General features: G+C 39.3%; 2 protein-coding genes across 3 annotated transcripts; one reads left to right on the top strand and one right to left on the bottom strand.

Moving 5' to 3' along the window:
- Nucleotides 1-426: 426 nt before the first annotated feature.
- Nucleotides 427-16818, bottom strand: rad50 (RAD50 homolog, double strand break repair protein). Its single transcript, XM_079486555.1, has 26 exons — nt 16677-16818; nt 16333-16487; nt 16117-16200; nt 15455-15606; nt 15184-15369; nt 14833-15037; nt 14619-14747; nt 14051-14216; nt 13522-13715; nt 13022-13228; nt 12660-12842; nt 12036-12193; nt 10760-10935; nt 9945-10182; nt 9275-9464; nt 8223-8349; nt 7932-8125; nt 7741-7851; nt 7548-7640; nt 7347-7460; nt 6879-7006; nt 6439-6663; nt 3292-3377; nt 2984-3126; nt 2276-2409; nt 427-807 (listed from the first exon to the last, which is right to left on the bottom strand). The coding sequence occupies exons 2-26, from the start codon at nt 16459-16461 to the stop codon at nt 621-623; spliced, it is 3939 nt and encodes a 1312-aa protein (XP_079342681.1). The 5' UTR covers nt 16462-16487; nt 16677-16818; the 3' UTR covers nt 427-620.
- Nucleotides 16819-17192: 374 nt separating this feature from the next.
- Nucleotides 17193-19234, top strand: LOC306910882 (uncharacterized protein). 2 transcript variants are annotated; one of them, XM_079485772.1, is made up of 6 exons: nt 17193-17481; nt 17710-17801; nt 18163-18254; nt 18380-18427; nt 18492-18623; nt 18822-19234. In XM_079485772.1, exons 1-6 carry the CDS (start codon nt 17450-17452, stop codon nt 18960-18962), a joined length of 537 nt encoding a protein of 178 aa, XP_079341898.1. In that variant the 5' UTR covers nt 17193-17449; the 3' UTR covers nt 18963-19234. The 2 variants fall into 2 exon arrangements, with proteins under 2 accessions (XP_079341898.1, XP_079341899.1); XM_079485773.1 differs by having other exon boundaries at nt 17414-17481; nt 18827-19230.
- The last annotated feature ends 5704 nt before the right edge of the window (nt 19235-24938 follow it).

Raw genomic sequence — 24938 nt, 5'->3', positions numbered from 1 at the left:
TGCAAACTCATTGGTTGGTAGGGACACTTTGAGGCTATCTTGATTGAGATGTGGTTGATAACTTGTGTGTCACTGTCCTGATTTCGACGAAGAGCGGAATAAAGAGATTACTTTGTAATGATTTTGAATAGCTGAGCTGTGTTTTGTCCGCGTTCGGTTGTGCAGACAAGTTTCATTATTGCTAACTCCTAATGATGAATGCTGATAGCTTTTGCTGCAAAACATTATCAGACATTTCGGGTATTTTCGAATAGAAAGTGTCTACAGTGTCTACTGATGATTAATACCAGAACATTTTGAAATCTATTTTAAGATGTTGCATGAACAAGTTTAGAAACGGATTATATATTGTTGACAAAAACACAAAGAGCAATTACAAATATAACAGATCATGAATAAAGGTCACCAATATTTATCAACATAAAACAAGGTTTCAGAAAAGCAGTTTTTATTCGGCAAGTGTACAAACTGTACAACAAGTATGCAAACAGCAGCTAACATTAGTCGATCTGTATGCTGCACACTCCTTAATATTGCTGGAGCTTTTAACGCAAGAAAAACTGTCCATAACATTGTCACGACCATGTCGGCCAAAGATGTCTTCTGCATGAGATGAGGTTTCAGTGCAGGTATGAGTTGAGAGTGTTGATGCTGCATTTTGTGATCTCAGAGCACTGGTCCTGGTTCTTCTTGATCCTGTAGAAATGCTCCACATAGTTGGATCGTCCCAGGAGCTCTACGAAATCTTCATCATGAGTGATAACCAGCAGCTGGAAGTTACGCTGGCGAGATCGACTCTTGATGATCCTACAAAAAAGCAGATTTTTTTAAAACAATGAGCTCAGGTGGTCTGTGAAGGTTACACCACATGTTCATAGAAATGTTTAGAAAGGCCTAAATTAGGGAATTTTCCCCAATGTGATTTGAAGGTAAAAAGGGTTTTTCTGAAAACAGCTGGATTAACATATGCCTCAAACATCCCTGGATTTCTTACTTAAATAAATATACACATTAATAAGAGTGCGTTTTCATGTTTCTTCACAATGAAGAAAATCCACAGCCATGAATAATCTTTTTAGAAGCCATCATACACAACAGAAAATGCATAAACTGACAATAAATGAATGATTCAATTAAAGGGATACTCCACCCAAAAATAAATGTCTGCCAGTTGGTTCCAAACCTGTATAAATGTATTTGTTCTGATGAACAAAATGAAAGCTGTTTGAAAAATTGTAAGCAACTGAAACTGAGGCAACAAGGAAATATAACCGTTTCATTTTTTGTCCCGTTGAAGAATTGTTTTTTATTGAAGAATTTACTAAATCAAACAGTTCTAGGTCACCTTTAACACATTTTGTTCCTCGGAAATCTCAGTCGCTAACATTCTCCCAAATATCTTTCTTTGAGTCCAACAGAACAAAGAAATGTATACAAGTTTGGAACAACTTGGGGGGATTCATGGCTAATGAACGATTCATGGTCATATGGCATGGCTAAAACAAATATTATCGTTTGTTTATATGTAATGCAATGTATATACACGGTTTAAGGTTCAAAAACACTGTATTTTCCACACACCGTGCATGTTTGCATCTCCTCTTTGCACCGCCTCTCTGAAAAGCGAGGTGTGCTATGATTGGCCAGTTGACCAGTGTGTGGTGATTGGTCGAATACTGCAAGCATGTGACGGAAATGTAACGCCGCTTACCATATTAGGAACAACAGATTCTAAAGCAATTGTACTTATAGGTACGCCCACCTTACTAGCGTTTACATTTGGGCGGTCTTAGTCAAATCATTCCCCGAACTGACATAGATTTGTGGGGGTGTGGTTACAAGAGGCGTTTCAGGTAGATCTGGGTGAGCATTCGCTTTAGATAGAAAGATTTGTTTTGACACTTTAAATTTAATAATTGATCCAGTCTAATACATGCATGGGCAACTTATAACACACCAAACACTCCTTTAAGAGAATGTCCAAAGCTTCAGTCATTTTTCTTTGTGATGTAGTGTTTCCTACATAAAAACATCCTAAATGATGTGTAGGAAGTTTAATAGTATTATTCAATGAATTATAATAAAATGTTACAATAAAAGCATTGATTTCAACGTTCTAAATAAAAAGCTGAGCACTATATCTGAAATTCTATGATATTAACAGCAATTAACACACAATATACATTTTTGCTGATCTCATAATTTGATTCTGAGACTTCAGCCTGGATTTCATAGAAAAGCTCACAAATAACCAAACTCCAAAAGCACAACTTACTCCACAAGGGCGTGTGCCAAAGACTCTATATTCTCTCTGTCTAAATTGGTGGTGGGCTCATCCAGTGCCAGAATCCCGCAGTTCAGACAGAACGTCTCAGCCAGCGCCAGTCGTATTATGAGGGACGCAAGAACCTAAAGACAAACATACACTAAGTAGATCTTTAAGCATATATTATACTGTAACTACTGTGTGTACAGTTGTGTTCAAAATAATAGCAGTGTTTTCTTTTAAAAAGTGAGTAAAGCTCAAAATCTTTATAATTGTTTTTATTTCAATACAGAAATGCATTGGGAACACTGCAAATTTCTTTGATCACCCTGGAGCTGAGCATAGTCTTTAACATTCGAAAGGATCGGAGAAAAGCCAATGGCAGTTTTCTGTTTCCTTCCACATCTTTCTGGTTTGGCTGCCATTTTAAAACATTTTATATAATTTAAGCCGAGCAGCCTATTAGTTTGAAGACGCACTTTTCAATGAATGATCCAATTATAGAGAATCAGCAGCATGCATATCATGACTGTTGAGTCTGTTGCTTTTCTATTACTCTACTACACCTACAAGTAAAATATTTGCCTTATAGAAATATAATTTCTACCAAAAACAGTGACTGATCTAGTTAGTGATGTTGGACTGCTATTATATTGAACACAACTTTATGTGGAATAAAAAAAAAGAAAGATTATGCATCCTGATGCAGACAAACACCTTTTGTCCTGCACTGCAGCGTCCTCGCATGTCCAAAGCTGCGTCTCCTTTCACCATGACCACTCTATAGTTATATGTCCGTCTTTTGACGCCAGCAGATGCGTTCTCATCCACATCAGAGCGGATTTCCACATACTCTATGTCTGAGGAATGACATTAGCAGCACAGTAAGAGCTCCATTCATGTATCAGAACTACCAAGCATTTACACATTATCATGTCAGATGAGAATAAAGCAATAACCACAAATACAATATATGTGCAGACGAATGAAAAAATGTATAGATTTATGAGGCTTCGTGATTTCACCTTGTCCTCTGTATGTGCTCCTCCACAAATCTCTGATGATTTTATTAATCTCCTCCATCTTCATGCCGTGAAACTTCATGATTGTTCTGTGATATAAAAGTATCAACTATAATAAAGAAATGATTTCATAATGGACTCACTGTAATGTCACTGTAAACCTATACGGTTTGAATGATATAGATGTATACCCATAAAATCATTTTACGTCTCACCAGTGTTCTCACAGAATATTCTTTATATGTTAATAGTGACGGAGTAATGCCATTTCAATGAATGAAATCACAGTTAAATTAAATGGTTAAAATCAAACTTTGATGCGTTATATCTTATTATATTAATTTTATTAATTGGAAACAACCAACAAGCAAACTACACTGACTTCCCAAGACATTCCACAGAAGACAAGAGTAAGTCTGGTAGAATAAAATATTTGTAGTTTTTGTCCGAATGATCCCTTTAATGTTAACTAATGAACTGTTATTGTGAAGTAATAAAAAATCCTAATTTAATGAAATACAGGTCCTTCTAAAAAATTTAGCATATTGTGATAAAGTTCATTATTTTCATAATGTAATGATAGAAATTAAACTTTCCTATATTTTAGATTCATTGCACACCAACTGAAATATTTCAGGTCTTTTATTGTTTTAATACTGATGATTTTGGCATACAGCTCATGAAAACCCAAAAATCTCAAAAAATTTGCATATCATGGAAAGGTTCTCCAAACGAGCTATTAACCTAATCATCTGAATCAACTAATTAACTCTAAACACCTGCAAAAGATTCCTGAGGCTTTTATGGGTAAGATTCATGGGTAAGACTGCCGACCTGACTGCTGTCCAGAAGGCCATCATTGACACCCTCAAGCAAGAGGGTAAGACACAGAAAGACATTTCGGAACGAATAGGCTGTTCCCAGAGAGCTGTATCAAGGCACCTCAGTGGGAAGTCTGTGGGAAGGAAAAAGTGTGGCAAAAAACGCTGCACAACGAGAAGAGGTGACCGGACCCTGAGGAAGATTGTGGAGAAGGACCGATTACAGACCTTGGGGGACCTGCGGAAGCAATGGACTGAGTCTGGAGTAGAAACATCCAGAGCCACCGTGCACAGGCGTGTGCAGGAAATGGGCTACAGGTGCCGCATTCCCCAGGTCAAGCCACTTTTGAACCAGAAACAGCGGCAGAAGCGCCTGACCTGGGCTACAGAGAAGCAGCACTGGACTGTTGCTCAAATTTAGCATGTCATTCGGAAATCAAGGTGCCAGAGTCTGGAGGAAGACAGGGGAGAAGGAAATGCCAAAATGCCTGAAGTCCAGTGTCAAGTACCCACGGTCAGTGATGGTCTGGGGTGCCATGTCAGCTGCTGGTGTTGGTCCACTGTGTTTTATCAAGGGCAGGGTCAATGCAGCTAGCTATCAGGAGATTTTGGAGCACTTCATGCTTCCATCTGCTGAAAAGCTTTATGGAGATGAAGATCTGCTCACAGTGCCAAAACCACTGGTAAATGGTTTACTGACCATGGTATTAGTGTGCTCAATTGGCCTGCCAACTCTCCTGACCTGAACCCCATAGAGAATCTGTGGGATATTGTGAAGAGAAAGTTGAGAGACGCAAGACCCAACACTCTGGATGAGCTATCGAAGCATCCTGGGCCTCCATAACACCTCAGCAGTGCCACAGGCTGATTGCCTCCATGCCACGCCGCATTGAAGCAGTCATTTCTGCAAAAGGATTCCCGACCAAGTATTGAGTGCATAACTGAACATAATTATTTGAAGGTTGACTTTTTTTGTATTAAAAACGCTTTTCTTTTATTGGTCGGATGAAATATGCTAATTTTTTGAGATCATCAGTATTAAAACAATAAAAGACCTGAAATATTTCAGTTGGTGTGCAATGAATCGAAAATATGTGAAAGTTAAATTTTTATCATTACATTATGGAAAATAATGAACTTTATCACAATAAGCTAATTTTTTGAGAAGGACCTGTATATGTTTTTATTTCTCCGTGTTTTTTTGATGAAGTTTAAAAAAAAATTTGCAGAGCAGTTGCTTTATTTTGATCATGACCATGACCAAGCTGTTTTTTCCCTTCTTATTAGAAATGATTTTAGACAAAATCTCGCATCTAAGCATGTCGAGCCCTATCAGATGACCACACTTCCTCCTGTCTGCGCATACGACAGTGATGGTATCACGGTGAGAAGAGTCACTCTGCTCTGATGGGTGACACAGTCATATTTCATTAATTGACAACGGCAGTACTTTCCCAGTCTGCGAATGATGACAGACTGTATTATAAACAAACTGAACAAGAGACCCGTAAGTGATGCGATCACAATTCACATATCTTTGTTATCCCTTGGAATGTAGGAACCTGTAATAATAATATTACCCTGATATTCAATCATGATGGCCACATCTACGAAACGGATTCTTTCAAGGGATAGTTCACCCAAAAATTTAAATTCTGTGCTCATTTACTGACTTTTCTTTCTCAAGCAGAACACAAAAGAAGATATTTTGAAGAATGTTGGGAACCAAACACCGGCGTTACCCATAGACTTGCATCGGTTTTGTGTTCACACAACAGAAGTCAATGAGTACCGCCGTTGTTTGGTTCCCAACATTCATATCTCAGATGTGCGCAGTCATGACGGCAGACACCACAGGCCTGCTGCTGTTAGTTCTGTGAAGGCAAAGCATGATACTGATCTACACAAACCACCATGACCCGGGACTTCCTCAATGTATCCCTCACAGTAACTAGGCAACATCAATTTGGCTGCCAGCATTATTTATAACAAACTGCAAATATTGACGTGATGTACAGAATTCAACTGTCAACTTTAAATGAAAAGACTTAAGTATGTGATTCAACTCTGCTTCATATCTATAACACCCAGCAGTTGGTTATTGTTTTAGTGTGTTTTCCGGGATGTTTTGTCCTATGATGTCAAGAGGGTCTTAAGCTCTGCTCATACTGACTCAGCTGCTCCTATAGTGTTTGATGGCTGAGTTAGATTTCCTCGAGTCAAAGGATATTAGTTGCTTCTGACGGTATTCGGAACCACATCAAAAGCAAACCCACACACTCTGACACATAAAAGTACACGGCAGAAAACCCCCCAATGAACTACTTACTGGTCTAGTGCTTTGTAGTAAATATCCAAGTCCTTATTGGCCAGCTCCGTCGTTCTCATCTCGATCATTTTGTCTCTGTAGAGATCCTCCGCTCGGCAGTACTGGTTCTCGTTGAGCTCCTTACGGAAACGCAGGATCTCGTCCTCGTAGCCCTTCTGTCGGCCGAGAGCCACGCTGCGGTTCTTTTTCAGCTCCTCTAACTTTCGGTCCACTTCTCGCCGCTCGCTGCCAGAAGAACATACACTTTAACGCCACCATTAATATTTTATATAGATCTGTGTGAAGTAGCTATTGTTTAAGTAAAAAGACAGTAACTGAAGGTAACCGTGACCTAGCAGCATGCTGTGCTTATCAAATCTTCTGAACTTCTAAAACCGTGTCAGTCTATCTATCTAGGACTGGTAGATGTATTCAAGCGGATGTGATACGTGATCTCGTACTTGCGCAGATGCAGGACCTGCATGTTGCCCATCTCCTTGAGCAGAACGTCATGTTTCCTGGACACCTCCTTCAGCTCTTCCACGCGCTTCCGTAAGGTCAGGTTATCCTGGAGCCAGCGCTCTTGAACCTGTAAAAAAAAACTGCGATCGTGTAACCACAAATACAGATCTTCAAATATACAAATCACGACTCATTTATGCTATAAATACATCAAAATAATCAACTACTGTTAAATGAACTGCAGTAGTGTCTAAACAAAACCTTGTTTGTACTATTACAATACGCAAACTGTTTTTAACTGATCTTTGGCCAAAAATCACAATCTGGAAGGTCTCTTTAAAAGGGTTATGATGGATTTTAATACAGTATGTGGTTTAAATTCAATGGGAAAAAAGTGCAGGGCGACTATAGGCCATAAGTCGAATTCTGTCCAATTCAGAAGACAAGAAAGCTTTGGTGATTGGCACCTTCTGAGTGTCAATGTCTTGGCGAAAGTTGCCCATGTCTATATTAATCTTCTCTCGTTGTTTTTCGGCATCATGTAGCTGTTTATCCACCTCTTGTAGCTCGGTTTCTTTTTGCTAAATAATAAACAGAAGTTAAACTTTTAAAAATGAAGAAATGTCATACAGAAAAATGTTAAGAGAAATTAAAAGATCATACTCTACCTCTTTATAGCTGTCTTTGCCCTCTTCAACGTACCTTGTGATCTCTCTTTCGATTAGAGTCAGGTTTTTAATCTTCTCCTTAATCGCGTTTATCTAAAATGAAGTATAAATCATCCTTCATCTCTGATAATAAATAAACATGCCTTTCATACCAATACTAAACGTCATGAATACGAGGATGTGTATGTAACACCTTCTCCTGGCCTTCCTCTTGTTTGTGCCTCCTGCGTTCAGCGAGGTCCAGTTTGTCCTGCTGGAGTTTCTCCAGAGAAGCGGCTAGAGGAGACAACTGATCCTTCGCCTCCTGATAAATACACAAACCACCATGACACTCAACATGACTTTCAAGAGAGCGATTCTTCAGAAGTAAACGAGTCTCCTCACCCGGATGTCTCGAAGGAGCGTCTGGATCTCGGTGGAGAACTCCACGCACTGCTCCTCCAGCTGCTGACGTTTTTGCATGTCGCTGGAGATCTGAAGCTTCTCGCCGCGGATCTCGTTGACTCTGCTCTTCAAGATCTGGATCTGCTCCTGCTGGTCCTGGATCAGTTTCCTCTTTAGCTCGATCTTACTGCAGGCTGAACATCAGGAACACAACACAGAATATGGCCCCTCGGTTCTCTGAAGAATGTAGCAGTGTGTTTGACTACTGCAGTGATACGCAGTTAAACTTACTTGTGTCCAGGCGGTGTTGGGTCTCTTGTTTCTCCTGGCTGACCTGCTGCATGCTGCGACTGAGGTCAACTCCCTGCAGTCTGGCTGCATGCTGAGCGATCTTCCTCTCCACGTCCTTCAGGTCAAGCTAAAACGCGCAAAACATGGAAGATATTTTACACCTGTTTGACGCAGCACGCGAAAGCAGAGCTTGGCGGGAGCAGCGCGTAGGGAGAGCGTTAGCAGTGCATGCCCATTGTCCACTGTGCAACAACGCAATTTCGGCACTGCATTTCAGTGATGGATTTTTTATAAACGGTGGATATAACGGTGAATTTGCAGATCGTTTAAAACTGATAGATGGAGCGGTCCCAGCACTAAAAGATGCTGGACATGAACCGCACGCGGTAAGTCAAACTAAGTAATAAGTCTGTGTTATGTTGGCAATGGGTGCGCACAAGCTTCAGTTCTGAGTACAGGAGGTCTTCTGTTTTCGGAAATAAGTGTCTTTTATAAATTTTATCAAACTAAAGATTTTCGAAGATATGAAGTATGCAATACTACTCTATAGGTACTCAAGATTAATATGAGATTGGGAGAAACTAAGTGTTACGTCCGCTTGAACTATAATAGCCATTTTACCATTTTTCTATTGACAGCTATGGATGTACTGTAAATAATACATAATAGCTTGGACTACCATTTTACATTATTGTAACGATTTTATATACTGGCATTATTATGACAGATAAAGACACCAGTGTATAACTACGACATCTAACATGTTTGACATTTGAATCTGCTTGCATGGTATGATGCTCCACAACTCAAATCTTAAGTTATTTTCTGACCAGCCAATGAAAATGAAGTATGTGGGATCACAAATCCAAGCAACGCATCCATGTTTCGGCTTGAGTTTTTTTGTATTCAAGTGTGGGATGCACTTTAGATGGTATACTCAATACGACATAGAATGAACTTGCTATATCAAAATGAATATGAATCGATTCATTATCCTGTATATGTCACGTTCTACTGATTGACTCTGTTTGACTGTGTGTGTTAGGAATGACCTGGTAGCGGTCCATGAGGGAGATGTCTTGCAGGCAGGCTTTTGCTGTGTCTTCCTCAGACGTGAAGGTCGACAGCAGTGTCTCCTGCTCCTCAATGTCTCCCTTCAGCCTCTCGATGTCTCGATTACAACTCTGAAGTTTATTCCTGAGCTCCGGCAGCTCTTTCTCCTGAAGCTCTGAGATAGACTGTCTGCCAGTACACGTCAAGTCAAGTCAAGTCAGCTTTATTTATATAGCGCTTTTTACAATTTTCATTGTTACAAAGCAGCTGTACAAGAAAAAATGACTATAAGTAAAACATAAAAGGTTATGGAATTCAAAACACAGGTCAAATATCAGACACACAATAAATTCCTATATGCAGTGTTAATTAAATAAGACTACCAAATTCTAGCAGCCCCCCCGGCCAGGCAAAACAGTGCAAAACAGTATGCAAACGGTAGCGAGGAACCCAAAACTCCATTGGAGGAGAAAAAAAACCTCGGAGGGAAACCAGGCCTAACCAGGGGGTACACAACATACAGACAGAAAGTTAACTTCAATATATGAAGCAGGACTGATGATCAATGGACAGGTGAATCTATGCGTAATTTTGACTGACATACACATGCCAAGTGCACAAATGACAATTATGATTGAATGATTTTTAACATTTGTCAGAGTCTCTTGCCTGATGGGCTTTAGCGCCATCATTTCATCGCGTCTGCGCTCTTTCCTATTCAGGTCCTGTTCTGTGTTTTTCAGCTTGTCCGGGACGAGCCGCAGTTTGGACTGCATGTCGTTGATGACGTCCTGGAGCTCGGCCTCTGACGGGAAGATGCGCTGACACACGGGACAGCATGGCTCGCCCTCCTCCGTCAGTTGACTGATGAACTGACTGTAAACGGCAGTGGCACCCGCCAGCATGGCTGTGAATGATGAAAGTTAAACTTTGTTTAAACTCATTATGATTATCTTGTTTCCTTATTATTATCCATTTACTCATTTATTTTGTATCTAGGACTTGTATCTTTATATTTATGCATTGCATAATGTCATGTTGTTATCATTCTAGAAAACAATCAAAAGGTTTGTTCAGTCATGACGTCAATTTGTAAGCCGAACCGGAAGACTGCTTTGCATGGATTTTCCCTCTTGAATTTCTATAAACCGTTAATTCATTTGTAACATGTTACCAAAAGCAACCTCAGCTTGCTATGTTTATCAAATGACTAGTTTTCATCTCATCTGGGTTTAGAACGCAATTTATTTCAGGCCCTAATTTTTCATGCAGTCTTGACATTGAATTTCATGTTGTTATATGTGCCATCATAACATAGCTGACATAATACCGTCTGCATTTATTCATTAGTTTTACAATACCCACCCCACACAAAAACATCCTGCTGAGTGACACAGATTTGTCAACCAGATCTATGTACGTTTTATGTGGGTCAAGTCAACCCACGGCTTGACTTCTATATGATTGTCTATGAGTGCGAGTACCTCTCTGTTTGGAGCATTTCTCGAGATCATCCTTCAGTCTGCCGAGGTCTGACTCAAAGTCTTGACTTCCACACACATTAAACAGCTTCTCCTCATAGCTGCTCAGCTGTTCCTCCCTACGCTTGATCTCTGCCGTGTAGTGACTCCTCTTCTGTTCTCCAGATGCCAATTCTTTGCTACGGACGAGACGTTACAGATTTTAACAAACAACTATTGATTCCGATATTTGTCAATTGCACAGTACTTTACAATACTAGATAGTTGTTTTCTGCATTTCTCCATTTAACATTCGAAGAGTTTAGATAAAAATACAATAAGATCAAAAGTTTTGCTATCCAATATTTATAACAAAATGAACTCATATTTGACTTAACATTGATCATTTCTTTAATAAACTTAAAGTCTGTGCTGTTGCTATTGAATTATTTTGCTCAGAGAAAAACGTTGGATTATTCAGATATGCAACTCATTGCCTCCATGCATTTACTGAATAAACAATCGGTATCTGCCTTATCATGCTATTGTCGATATGCTTATTGTTTTAATTTAATCCAATATAGGTGGCCGATACATCGGTGCACCCCTATCTAAAATGCTACACAATTTAAGATCTGTAGTGCAATTGCCTTAAAGCAAGAAATGACTGGCTATACTATTAAAACAGCCTCAAAGATCTATGAGATGCAAAGTGATAGTTCACCCAAAAATAAAAATCCTGTCATCATTTACTCACCATCCCTCTTGTCATTTGAAACCCTTTGTGACTTTCTTTCTTCTGCAGAGCACAATAGACAATATTATGAAGAATGTTGTTAACAGGCCCCCATTGACTTACATTGGTTTTGTGTCCGTACAAAAGAAGTGAAAGGGGGCAAGTGCTGTTCGGTTACCAACTTCCTTCAAAATATGTTCTTGTTTGCTTGCGGAAGAAAGAAACTCATACAGGTTTGAAATGAAAAGATGCTGAGTAAATTCTGTTTTTGGCTGAACTATCACTTTAACATAACTTAACTTATATTTATATAAGTAAATTCTTTATTTCCTTATTATTAACCCTGAATTGAAACTATTTGTACGTCTCAAGACAACAGTATTCCGGTATGTGGGTGGTTGTACAAAGATGTTTGTACAACGTTTCCTGTTATATCGGGTTCAGGTACAGTATGAGTGCATATCACTTGTCACGTACCCTCTTCGTCTTCTGTAGGAAATGTACAACATAACACCCATATTCATGTTATTTGCTCGCTCATAAACAACAAAGTGTGGCACTCACTTGAGTTTGCTGAGACGATCTCTCGTGGCCTTTATATCTCTGGATTTTGTGTGGATCCAGTCTTCCAGCTCTCTCTTGTTTGGAAAGTGTCCAAGCAGAGACACTAGATCTTCATTGTGTCTTGACTTGATCTTCCTTATTTGCTCTTCTTTATCCATCTACAATCCAACATAAAGAATTGAACACTGATATACTGTACCTGTGTTACCTGCACTGCGTTGCGGGATACAGCACCTGATTGTGCTGCATATTTACAATGTACATAACGGGATCCTATGCATGCAATGTTGCAGAAGACTATTACACAAAATTACATTTTTGTCAAATACTAAAAGCGGCATTTTTGTCTAAATGCATTCCTAATCGAAAGAGTGAAATTGATCACATCAAATATATTTTGTAGTGTCACTGCACTACAGAATAAAGTGTGTTAATATAATGTGAGGTATCTCAGGATATCGTACAGTATTAAAGACATGCTGACATCTAGGTGCTAAAGTTATATATGGCAAGCTGTCAAAGTAACAGACATCTATTCATCTACTTGTGAGCTAATAGCTGATCTCCAGTTTCTGGTGTGAATCCTGGATGCTTTCTGTCAGAGTCCCGGGTTCATAATCTCACCTTATCCTTCTTCAACATGTCCATCTGTGTACGAGCTGTGGTGTGCGTGTTGAGCGCTTCCATCTCCTGATCCAGTTTGCGCTGGGCCTGATCCAGTTCAGTCTTCTCCCTTTGTAGTTCAATCACTTCTGTCTTTAGACTGTCTACTGTACACGCCTGCGTGGCGTTATCAAGCTCACGCTCCTGTGAAGACACACAGCATCGCATATTGCCGTAAAATCTATTTTACGTTTTTGTGTATTTTGCACCGACAGGTTACCTGAGACTGAGCCTCATAGTTTGATAAAGTGATTAAAATGTGTTTGTTTACGGTTAACTTAGTTATAATAATATAATTATAATAATACGTAAAGAGGTCTGACCGCTTTCTGAAGCTCAGCGTCCAGCTCCTGCAGTCTGCTAGATGAGCCCTCCAGTCTCTGCAGATCAGACTTGATGTTCTTCAGTTCCTGCTGTTTCTTGGCCTGCATGTCTCTCTTCAGCTCAATGGTTCTCTCCAGGCCTGTCTTTTTGTCACGAAGATCATCTATGTTTCGCTGCTTCTGTGCCTCCTTCTCTTGTATATCACGCTGATTTAATCAGTGAACACAAATAGGAGAAAACTTCATAGGAATTGTAACATTTCATAGTCATTCATGACATTTGGTCTAAGAACAACGGTTGAATAACTAGTTCAATGCCCTATTTCGATTTTCAACAATTTTAAGTTTTGGTCAAAACATACTCCTAGGTGGTACATTGAATTGTTCCCAAAATGTGATAATGTAATATTAAGATTAACTGTTAAACTAAATACTGTAATGATCCAAGTGTTGCCAAAGTCAGGGAGGTGTGCACGGTTTCATAATGATGATGTATCTACCAAGCTTAGGTTGAGAGCTTCTGTGTCCTGATCCAGTCTTTCTTTGACCTGTCTGTGGAAGCTCTGGAGCTGTCTCTCGCTAGGAGGGGTCCGATCATAGCCCTCCAGCTCCAGGAAAGATGCCAAATTCTTCACCTGGGTGTCCCTCTTTTTTATGTTCTGTGTGTGTCTATCTGCCTCCAGCTGCAGGCGACCTTAAAAAAAAAGTAGGAAAAAATAAACCTATTATTTTCTCTGAGCAAAAAAATTTAAAGAAAGTAAACTGCATGTGACTTATTAAATCCAAATAATATTATTTTAGGTGTGAATCTAGCACATTTAAAAAAACTGCATACTAAAAACTACTGAAACAAACAAAACTAAATCATCTATTCCTGATATTAACATGAAAATTCTACAGAAATTCAATATTAATTGACAATTCACTTAAGAAATGTGTCTGCAATGGACTTCCTGTTTGAGGCTATACAGTATATGGCACATTTATTAGAACTGAAATATAACTGGACAACCAGATAATTTTGTCTACCTTGCTCAACGAGTAGGTCGGATTTGATACGGTTCATTCTTTGACACTCTCGTACAGCTCGCTCTAGCTCACGCTGGCACTCCACCAGCTTCCGCTCCTTCTCCTTCACAGTATGCTGATGGTTCTGATACATTTCTTGAAGTTGCTCATCGGAACCTTGAAACACCTGAAACACGACACAATGTGGTGTGGTGCAAGGCTCTGTCTTAGGCCCCATTGTTTTCCTTGTATGTGCTCTATTACTCCACCCTCACTGTACATGATTACATTCATTTCATAAATATTTCATCAGTATAAACCAACACAAATGCACAAACTTTTACTGATGTCTAGTGAAGTACAAAGTAAATTAAAAGAGTTTTAATGATGACGAGGAGGTACATGCCTGTTACTTTCAAACACAATCCATCACCCTGTCATTGGTTACAAAAGACCACAAAGCATCTCTTGCTGAACATCCTGTATATGCATACAGCTCCCAGCATTTAGAAGATCGTTATCTGGTTCTGCTGACTAATAAATGACGAAGTTACATACTTGGTAGGTTCTTAACGGTTTTAGAGATTACCTGCTCCATCTTTTCCTCTAGTTCACGGTTATCATCTTCCATCTGTTTCTTCCTGCTGTCGAGAGCTTTGATGTCATTATCCAACTTTATCACTTTGCTTAGGCTGTCATCTATGTCATTAAGTCGATTCTAGAAATATACAGTATGGTATAAATAACCAAATTATAAATCAATGTCAGAACCGCGACATTCATAATTGTCTTTGTGTTCTCACCTCCAGCGGTTCAATCTGACTCTCGATGCGCAGGACAGTCTCTTTGGAGGAACCGAGCTGACCTTCTTTAGTGGACAGCAGCTCTCTGATCTCCAGAGCCTTATCTTTGTTCTGTTTGAGATATTTGAGTTCAATCTGACAGGATTTAACGGTGTTTGACTGTTTCAACCTCAGCTGCCGCAGGGTTTCCAATACTTTGATGTACCTTAAAGCAAATGGATGTGGTTATAGGTAGCTGACAGATAAAATGTCCATTAAAGCATCAGATTTACATTCAAAGTAGGCAAACTGTAAGGTTTTTAGGTTTTGTAACTAGTCACTGTAAGAATTTAAACCTCTTGTCCAGAATACCTTGTGGCTGAGAAGATCTCATCAAACTTCTGCTTAAGGGCTTTGCCTTCGCTCAAAGGCCAATTGGACTCCTCTTGGTGACAGAAGACGACGTGGTTGAGAACGGCTTTAGAGACGCCCAGCGCTGAAATCATCTCACGGTCCATTTCAGCACATTTAGAGCTCAGACTTACTTTCTCCCCATGCCTGACATCAACAGATCAACATATTAAATGTACATCAACGTTAGTGTTTATTTCTGTTACTTGTTAAAAGACACATGTAGACATACTTGATTCTAGTAATGACACCCTCGAGAGTTTTGAACTCAGTTTTCTTGCCCTTCTGTGTACTTTGCATGGATCTCTGGACAGCTACGGCCTCACCATTTACATCTCGAAACTGGAGTCTGATTTGCGCTCGCACGTCCGTCTCATGTGCATCCTAAACACACCAACAATTTTATGGATGAATCTAAGGGATGAATGGCTTATGGCTTGATTGCTTTACAAGTCACTCATATAGCTGCACGTATTATATTTAATAATATTGCCTTTAATTTGCCCAAAGCTCTTTATTTCATGAAGAGAGATGTCATTGCCAAAGGAAATCAGATATATGTGCTTACTGCTTACACAAAGGTTGAATGCCCACATATTGGAATGTATCTTTGAATCTGCTTTTGGCCCACATCGGATGGATTTGGATCCGGTGCAACAATATCAGAATTTTAAGTTTATTTTAGTCATCGCCACACTATATAAAACATAAACTGCATGGACAACAATTGCTAAATTTGAATGCAAACCTTTCATGACACATATAATACGACATGTGACATGCAACAACTTGCTAAATAATGCAATACGCATTGCAATACTGCTACAAAGCATTATCACAGGTAAATATCCTGCAGCCGTACAAAATATCTTGTCATATTTAGAAAAGTCGTACTTTGGGATCATGGACAAAAGTGTTTCCTTTGCTTCCTGGAGGAAAGTCTCCTGTAGTGATGTACTTGAGACACTCGATGATGGTCTGCAAAATCAACAGAAGAACCTTTTTAATGGTTTGCTGCAAAATACATTAATACTACAGGTCGGTTGTGATGATTTCTAGTAGATATGCACTAGTTGTTAGCACTGTATAGAGTGATTATACATTACAAACCGTCTTTCCAGCTCCATTAGGTCCCACCAGGACTGTCAGAGGACTGAAGAACGATATCACTTGTTTGTCTTTATCTTCCACTCCAAAACTCCTCACACCAAGAATACTCATCTTTTCAATCTTAGACATTGTGGATCAGTGCTTTGACGCATGACCTTAAGATATGAAATGACATAAAAGTATATGAATGTGGCACAGTAGTGTCATCATTTTAAACACGCTGATATTATGTATGGACGACAGAAAGTGTACAGCAGGTCAAAGGCTAACATGATTCAGAAGACAACCGGCCAGCAAGCAGCACGGTTTCTGTCACAAATATAAAGTAGCTAAGATAAACTCACACAGGATACACAGTGCAGTAATGTCCGTGTGGGAAGTTTGTTTTGACGGCCCTTGCACTCGTGTCTGTTTCCCGCGTCGGCGCAGTGACGACGGACTTCCGTATTCAAAGAACGTAACTAGCAACTACATGTCCCGCAATGCACTTCGATATAACAGAACGCCAAATTTGTAGTAACCTCATAATAGCCAGTGTGGTAATAATGGCGTTTGAGATAGCATGTTTTTATTAAACTGTTTAAAATAAACTGATTAAATATTGTATTTATGTCCCGCAATACGTCTGAAATAAATCGCACGTCTGCAGTACACCTTGCATTACTAAAGGTATTATTTTCGAGAAACGTTAAGCACAATGTCAATCAATCAATAGTAGTTTCTGTTATTTGTTGTAAAATTGTAATTCTTTGCTTTCATTTAACGTAATAAAATGCATCCCAAATGATATATTTACCAAAATACTTCCGGGTTCCCGATCACTTAGATTTAAAAGCTAGATGCCACTGTTGCTGCGGGCCGCGGGTCGTCCACCATATTGGAACGGTGCGAGCCGGTCCGTTATCGCTGAAGAACAAACTGACTGTGTATGATTTTGAAAACATGTTCATTGCTGCGACACCATCACGTGACAACAACGAAAGGTTATTCCATTTTCAGGAATTTAAATCCCCGTTGTTTTCACAGCCGTGGCTGCGAGCGCAGTGTTGAGCCATTCTAGCAACCGACTAGTGACGTCAGTGGACCGTTCCAAGATGGCGGACGCACCTACGCTTGAATGCGGCATGTGGTCATTTATATCTATGCTCGGTAAGTAGCCTACAGTTGCCGGTGCCACTGAAGCGACCGAGGCGTTAATGAATTGTGTCTCATGAGTTGACATGTTCGGCATCTTACGAGAGCAGCGTATCGTATCATGACTAACTCGACTCCAAGACCTAACGTGACGGACCGATGCTGCGATCAGTGTCAATGCATTCTCCAGTAACAACATCGAAACTTTGGTCCCGCGAGAGATCAAATATATTCACTCATCAGCAGGTTTAGAGATCCGGGTGGAAGAAAGCTGATAAATATTCACCCACGATCGCTTATAACTGCACGACTTGACCTCATGCTGTTTCTGGTCTGTAAGTATACGAATCACGTTTCAAGCACAAAATATTTAAGGGCGTTAATAATTTAAAACCACACAATTCTGTTAATGCACCTTTCTGCAAATATGTTATTTAAGAAAAAATGCAAACAGTTATCATATGCGTTTGTTTATTATTTGACCAGCCCACAAGTTGTCCATTTAGTTTAGTTGATATATCAAGTCTGACCACTAAGTGGCGCATTTCCCCAGAGTCTGCCAGCTGAGTTAAAATGCTATCGTTATTCATTAAGATCTTCCCATTTTTTTGTTTCGTTTAACATGAATCCTGTAGTTTATTTGAATGTACAAGAAAATGTTTAAGCCACACAAAGCTGTCTTGTTTTTCTGCTTAGCGTTGCAGCACACGGTTAGAGGGGATGACACCATACAGGAGGCACTTTATCACCTCCGAGACCTCGCAAGTTACGCCCATCTCCTCACATTCGTAAGTTAGATGTTTTCTGCATCATGCATACTGCTGCATTTTATTATTATTTGCAGCGAAGCTTCTGAATCAGTGAGTCAATTAAAGTCTGAGAATGTAACATCAGTTTTATGATTCATTTATAGGACCTTAACATGGTATACATACCGAATAGTCGTATTCAAAGAGAAGAGGTGAGTTTTGAGTTTGACGTTGTTTAAGGTGCCACACATGTAAATAGCACCTTTTTGCTTTCAGATGTGCAGATGTAAAGAGTTCATTGCTCAGGAGCTTTTGAAGACGCTACTGTCAGTTGAAACCACGGATCAAGATGCTGCGTCTGCTCTTAGACTTCTGCAACACAACATCAGATTTCTCCTTCAGTATTCGGTGAGCAGATTGTCTCGTGTATCGCATTAATAAGGTTATAGGTTTGATTAGCAGGGAACACATTTTATTACATTGATGAAATGCATTGTAAGTAGCTTTGGACAGCATCTGCCAAATGCGTAAATGTAAATGATGTAAATTTGGCCTGATCTGTCACATGATGTGGTGATTTCTCTTTCCCTTGTGTTATTTTGGAAGCTCAGAGATCAGTGTCTCCAAGACAAAGTCATGCTGCCCATGAAAAATATGAGCATTGATCAACAGTTGATGTTCATTCGTCTGTGTGTCACATTTTTTCAGAACTGGATGTACAAATGCATAAGCAGCGGTGACTTTTGATTCATTATAACTATATCTTTATTATAACTTGTATGTGGATATCATATTTTTTCTTTTTCCATTTTGCCAGATGCTCAATTTCAATTCTCGTTCAGCTGTCACGGTAAAAAAGATTGTACGGTTGTTGCTTTTCAAACATTCACTTTGTGCCCTGTGTTGCGAGACAATATCTGTAAGTGATCGCAGCCATCTACGCCGCAGAGTAAACAGCTGATTTCATTTTCCCCATTGTGCTGAAATAAACAATGACGTGTGATCACGTCTCGGGAAGGATTCTCGTTGCTTATTGTGTTGTTATACTTCAATGCTCCCATTGATTCCATTGTGTGAACACAAAACCACAGAGACGTTTCTCAAAATATCATCTTTTGTGTTTCACATATACAGGTTTGACCGGCATAAGGGTGAGCAGATGATGACTGATTTTTTTCTTTACCCTGTGATAAATATGACAGTAGAGGGCAGTGTCGTCTTAAATAAATTGACTTGGGTTGCATTATGAAAGTATGGGACATGTATTGGTTTTGAAAAATAACCCACAGCCTGGAACTGTCATCATTGGCACTGTCAAATTTTTCTTGAATTTTGAAAAACACACTTTCCGAAACCGAAACCTCCATTTACTATACTTACATTTAGTATAAACTGCCTTAAAATATATAAATGCATAAAATTCAGTATTCCCTGCTATGTCCGGTTTGTGTTAAAAATAATTAAAAGCAGAAGACACTGCTATACGTATGTACAGATAATTAAAATAGTCCACAGTACACAGACCGTAAGAAACCTGCAACCCGCACACACAAAGTTCCATTTCAAGGGTTCCGAAACAAAAGCGCAGGCAGGTGAAGTGCGTGGGCAGGGAGTTATTTTGAGGTGGATTGAGAAGCAGATCTTGTGTTATGGTTTTCTAGCAGACGCAACACGCCGAGAAGGGTGGCAGCTCACTTGCGGTGTTTTAACAAGCCTCAGCTGAGACGGCTGCTTTCCTGCCCTCACTGCGGGTTTGGAGGCATTATATATTCTGGTATCAACTCTGACTTAATAAGGCAAATACTTTAACAAAACCTATTTAATCTCAGCCAGAGCTATGGCTAACAGTCCTGTCTCGTGTTGGGCTGATGTGCACGTGTGGGTGGTCATTTTTTGTGACTTTCCCTGGTCCCCTTATTCCCTTATGTAATCTTTCAGTGTCCATGTAAGAAATCAAAAATAATACATGGATATTGAAATTCTCCTCTCTCAAAATGCTGGGTTGGGTGAACCCAAGCGTTTAAATTAACCCTGTGTTTGTCCATATTTTAACAAACCGTGGGTTTAAATGATGCAGAATTTGTCAAAATAAATGTCAATTTAAAGATTTATTCCGTGCAGATGAACATTGTAGGCAGTATGCGTCTACACTGTGCATACTGGTATGCAATAAACCGTGTGCGGATTATTTTATTCTGAACACACCCTTGGTTTTGGATAAGGCAAAATTTGATGTTCATGTTTCAGCCCAATGGCTTAAGCGTTCTGCATGAGGTGTTACATACTAGCTAAGGATCAAAGGCTTTATCATTCCACAGTTCAAAACTCCAGCGGGCAGAGAGGCAGCGTTGACCCGGGTGACACTTCTGCCCTTGTTTCAAAAACAACACAGCTTTAAAGTCGGTACTTTTTATCCTTCCAGAATCTACAGATGCCTTTTTGTTTATGGTACTTGGAAGGGAAAACTCCATGATACTCTATATATGCTATTTAAAGCATTTGGAAGACACTTTAATCCAATGCGATTTGTGTTAGTTTATGCTTGTAGATGGCATAACTACATCATTTGCTTCCTAATACATCTTATTCATTGACAGCCTATAAAAATGATGTGTTCCAACTAAATACTCATTGTAGCTGCAATAGTGAGAAGTTTGGGAGTTCTTGTTGTCCAATCACGTCCTGCGCCACGTTGTTTGAATAGCAAATGCACTTGCGGTCATTCGAGCTCCCATGGTCGTGTTGGTCTGTAAATAAGGTGTGTTCAGGCACATTGTTGGCTCATTGCTATTTTGAGGCAACTGAAGTAGACTGCGCCATTGACCGACTGAACCCTGGTCTAAAGTCAACGGCGCAATATTGTTTTGTTATTTATAGGGTAACTTAAATGTTAGATGCATCTTCATTGAAAACAACTTGCACTGACATATCTGAAAATATTTCAGTGTGATTGTTTTGTCTCAAGATGGCCAACAGTAAAAACTACTTGAATATCCAAATTTTGTCCTGGTCCTGTTTTAAGAATATCCCTTTCCCGGGAAACCTCCCCTACAAAAAGGTATTAATCGTCTAATCTTTGGTACAGTCATCTAATATGCAAAAAATATATATTTTAACCTTTGAGAACATTTAGTTTAGCCAAATGAAAACTCTTTCATTAATACTCACGCTCATGCATTCCTAAAGGTATTTCACTTATTGGTATGAATTCATACCGTCTCATTCATGCTTTTGCGACAGTAATGGTTTAGATACGAACGAATGATTGAAAAAACATAAACGGCCACATGCTATTTTGTATTGTAGGATAAATATATATTAATAAAATCATATATTATTGAGCTCAGTGAACAGAGCATCAACGCCAAGTTCATGGGTTCGACCCCCAGGGATTGCACATACTTGGAAACAAATATATAGTATAACGCAATGTAGGTCGCTTGGATAAAATTGCCTGCAAAATGTACTGTATATACGTAAATGCATTGGGGTTATAAATGTGATCTGAAATAAAATGTTGGGTTTGTGAGAGAACATAATCATTATTTTGAGCTTTGGAATGAAAATAATCAAATCTGAGTTTTGTTATTGACCCGCTGCCATATTGGAATTTAACTTTCTGATCGGTTCCCTTCCACCCAAACATTTCCCCTCACAAACATATCCTTTCACTTTAAAAGATATTTATTAACCAACTAGAAGCATTAGGATCACTTTAATGATGGGTAACAAGATATCGGTCTTCCCCTTTTCAAGTAGAATTTTCCTCATAAGAACTGCAGCTAGCAAGGTGAAGCCATCCTTTGTTATCAGAATGATCAATTTGTTGTATTTGTTTGACTGAAGTATATCCTACAGCTAGAGAGACTGCAAAACAGGATGAATTGTGCTCTTCAGAGTGGATAGTGAAAGTAAAGATGCCAGAGTTATACAAGCTTTATGACCCCATATATAATGCACACTCTACTCTTGACATCCAGCCAAATGCTCTTTGCTGTCAGATGATATTTCCTGTCACATGATTCTGCCTATTTTTAACCATGTTTTAATGCATAGAGACCATACAGCTCCCAGAACAACCTCTACTGCATGTCACAAAGACTGCAACTGTGGTAGCCCTTTAGCAATAGAATTACATGCGATGCATTTGTTTAAAGGATGCGAGCTGATTAAGTTTCCATTAGGCCTATCCGTGCCACTGTGTTTCTCATTGCCTTCTTAAAGTCAACATTTTACAACATCCTGAGAAAAAAGTTGCAATTATCATATGGAAACGCTCTGCGAAGCGTGATATTAGGCGTCATGCTCATTTTTTGCACAAGATTGATTCAGCTGGTGCCAGAGCAATATCATTTGGCAAAATCAATATACATCCAAGTTTTCAACGTCCAGCGTCGGTCCAATAGTTAAAAATATGAGCTGCTGAAAATGGGACAGGAGTAAATGTCAGTCAAAACATCAAAGGTGAAGTGTTTGATGAAACGCACCAAGGTCACTCGCTCTTCAACAGCCTTAAGCGAAACACGGCTCTCGTTGCTGTTTGAAATGCAGGTCCTTTCCTCTTTCCAATTTAACAAACATGGAAATGGTGGAGAGGAGTTTGATTAATTTGTTTTCCCCACCCCTGCACCTATAGCTTTCTAATGGACCCGTCATCGTTACTTTGCTATTCTAATACGTGGAAAATTATCCACCTTGGAACGCAACTTCTCACCGCGGGTTGCCAGAAAACTTGTTGCGTGTCTTTCATTGCTGATAATCTCTACTGACAACTACATAGCAGTGTGTAGAGTATCAGCAGACAGCGGTTTAATTGCAATATAGAGGTCATAACGGAGTTATTACCGACCGAAGGACGAATTGAATTAACTTATTGTCATTGGGGACAACCATTAATAAAACAAATGCTCTGACCCCCTCGTGGCTCCGGGTGTGATTAGAAAAAGAGGGATGTCGGATGAGACGTGGCAAGCCATTTAAAGTTATTCTTCAATGCAAATACCATGTCTAATCTTCTTGGTGTTAAATCGTGCTCATATGTTCAGTCATTTGTGCAGGGTGCACATTTGTTAGCCTCGTGGTGAAGAGTTTATTGGACAATGGTATGGAATGAATGTGACCTCAAGTCATTTCATTTTATCGGACCTAACACAATAGGAACGTAAAGGATACTAGATTAGTACATTAGTAAAGAAAATGGAACTGGTGGTTGACTCACTTCTTTATGACCTATTTAAATGGATAGTTCTTCTGCAGAAGAAAGTAACTCATACAGGTACGTGGAATGACATGAGGGGAAGAGTAAAAGATGAAAGGATTTGTATTTTCCCATTTCATTTCATCATTCGTGGTTTAAACGCCCCACATCCACCCCCCAAAAAAACACAATTTGAGGTTTCATTCATTACAAGACCAGTCACGTAGGGTTATTTCATGCTTCGAGTCTTAGAACATAAATCATGGAACCATAACAATTAAAATGTAAAATGAAGAAACGCCAATTGCCAGGTGTTCATACTGAGTATCCCGCTTCTCTTTAAAAAGACATGCGCTGCTGCTAAATTAGCTAATTTAAGTTTCATTTTCCGACAGCAAAGGGAGACCGAGCATGGAATGACTTTCTGTGACTTCTTTCAGTGTGTGTGAATGGAAATAAATAATCACATACACCTGTCTGATCCATTTACCGCTGTATGTGGAACCTTAAGCTGACAGGATGCAGACAATTCCTGGCACCATGCTCTTGAAATCCATCCAGGATCGAAACGATGTTGAAAATATAATCAACAGAAGTGCTTAACAAGACCTTCTCAAGGTCAAAAAGACCATCGCTTGCCAGGTATTGAGGTAAAGCTCAAATGGCCCTCTTGAGGAAACCTATCCATTTTTATTCACGCATTGAGTGTGCATCATAGCTCATGTATGACAGTCGACTTGCATTTTAGCTCATTTATGACAGTGTGGTTTAAAGGTCCAGTGTGTAATTTTTGGGATGATCTATTGATAGAAATGCAATATAATATACATAGCTATGTCTTCAGAGGTGTATAAAGAGCTTACACAATGAAGCGTTATGTTTTATTATCTTAGAATGAGCTATTTCTATCTACATACACTGCGGGTCCCCTTGCATGTAATTCGCATGTTGTGTCAGCCATCGTAGTGTTCCGAAAGAGAGGGGTGGAGTGAGCGGTTGGTTGCAACCTTGCCGCTAGATATCTTAGATATCTTTAAAGAACAACGGGATAACCATAGAAGGACTTTTTATTTTAGCATGTATGAATGGACGCACATCAGTCTATTTCTGCATGTGTTGACCTGAACAGGCAGTGTTAAATCACTGGTGAGACAAAAATGTACTTCCAAGATCCTGAAGACCAATCTATTTGAAAGTGTTTAACATTAAATAAGGATTTTGTGACGTCCCCTTCTAAAAACATGATTATCTATTCCAGTCATTCAAGTACAATATTAAAGTATTTTGTCTCCATTTTTGTTAAAACATTTTTGGAAGTGTCTTTTTCTGTTCTGACATGACGTTCTTGAAGTTCTTCCACTGTTATGGTTGTGGACAGAACCCAAGCGCAGGCAGACATGTGTCGAACAACAAGACTTTATTTCAAAACAAAGACCCTCGATGGGGAAAACATGAACACAAACAAGACTGAAAACTAAAACTTCCCACAAGGGGGACAAAACAAACAAGGTCTTAAGAATAACAAA

The sequence above is a fragment of the Barbatula barbatula genome, assembly GCF_947034865.1.
Source record: "Barbatula barbatula genome assembly, chromosome: 22".
NCBI lineage: Eukaryota > Metazoa > Chordata > Actinopteri > Cypriniformes > Nemacheilidae > Barbatula > Barbatula barbatula.
This window is presented reverse-complemented; position numbering and strand designations above follow the sequence as displayed.

Bases quoted from the DNA above. Each gene is read 5' to 3' on its own strand.
- rad50 (XM_079486555.1), bottom strand. From the start codon at position 16,461: ATGTCTAAGATTGAAAAGATGAGTATTCTTGGTGTGAGGAGTTTTGGA. The intron at 14,748-14,832 runs GTGAGAACACAA...GTATATTTCTAG, and splicing joins GTCAGATTGAACCGCTGGAG to AATCGACTTAATGACATAGA. The intron at 10,183-10,759 runs GTACTCGCACTC...CATCATTCACAG, and splicing joins GAAATGCTCCAAACAGAGAG to CCATGCTGGCGGGTGCCACT.
- LOC306910882 (XM_079485772.1), top strand. From the start codon at position 17,450: ATGCGGCATGTGGTCATTTATATCTATGCTCG. The intron at 18,255-18,379 runs GTAAGTTAGATG...ATTCATTTATAG, and splicing joins ACGCCCATCTCCTCACATTC to GACCTTAACATGGTATACAT. The intron at 18,428-18,491 runs GTGAGTTTTGAG...TTTTGCTTTCAG, and splicing joins GTCGTATTCAAAGAGAAGAG to ATGTGCAGATGTAAAGAGTT.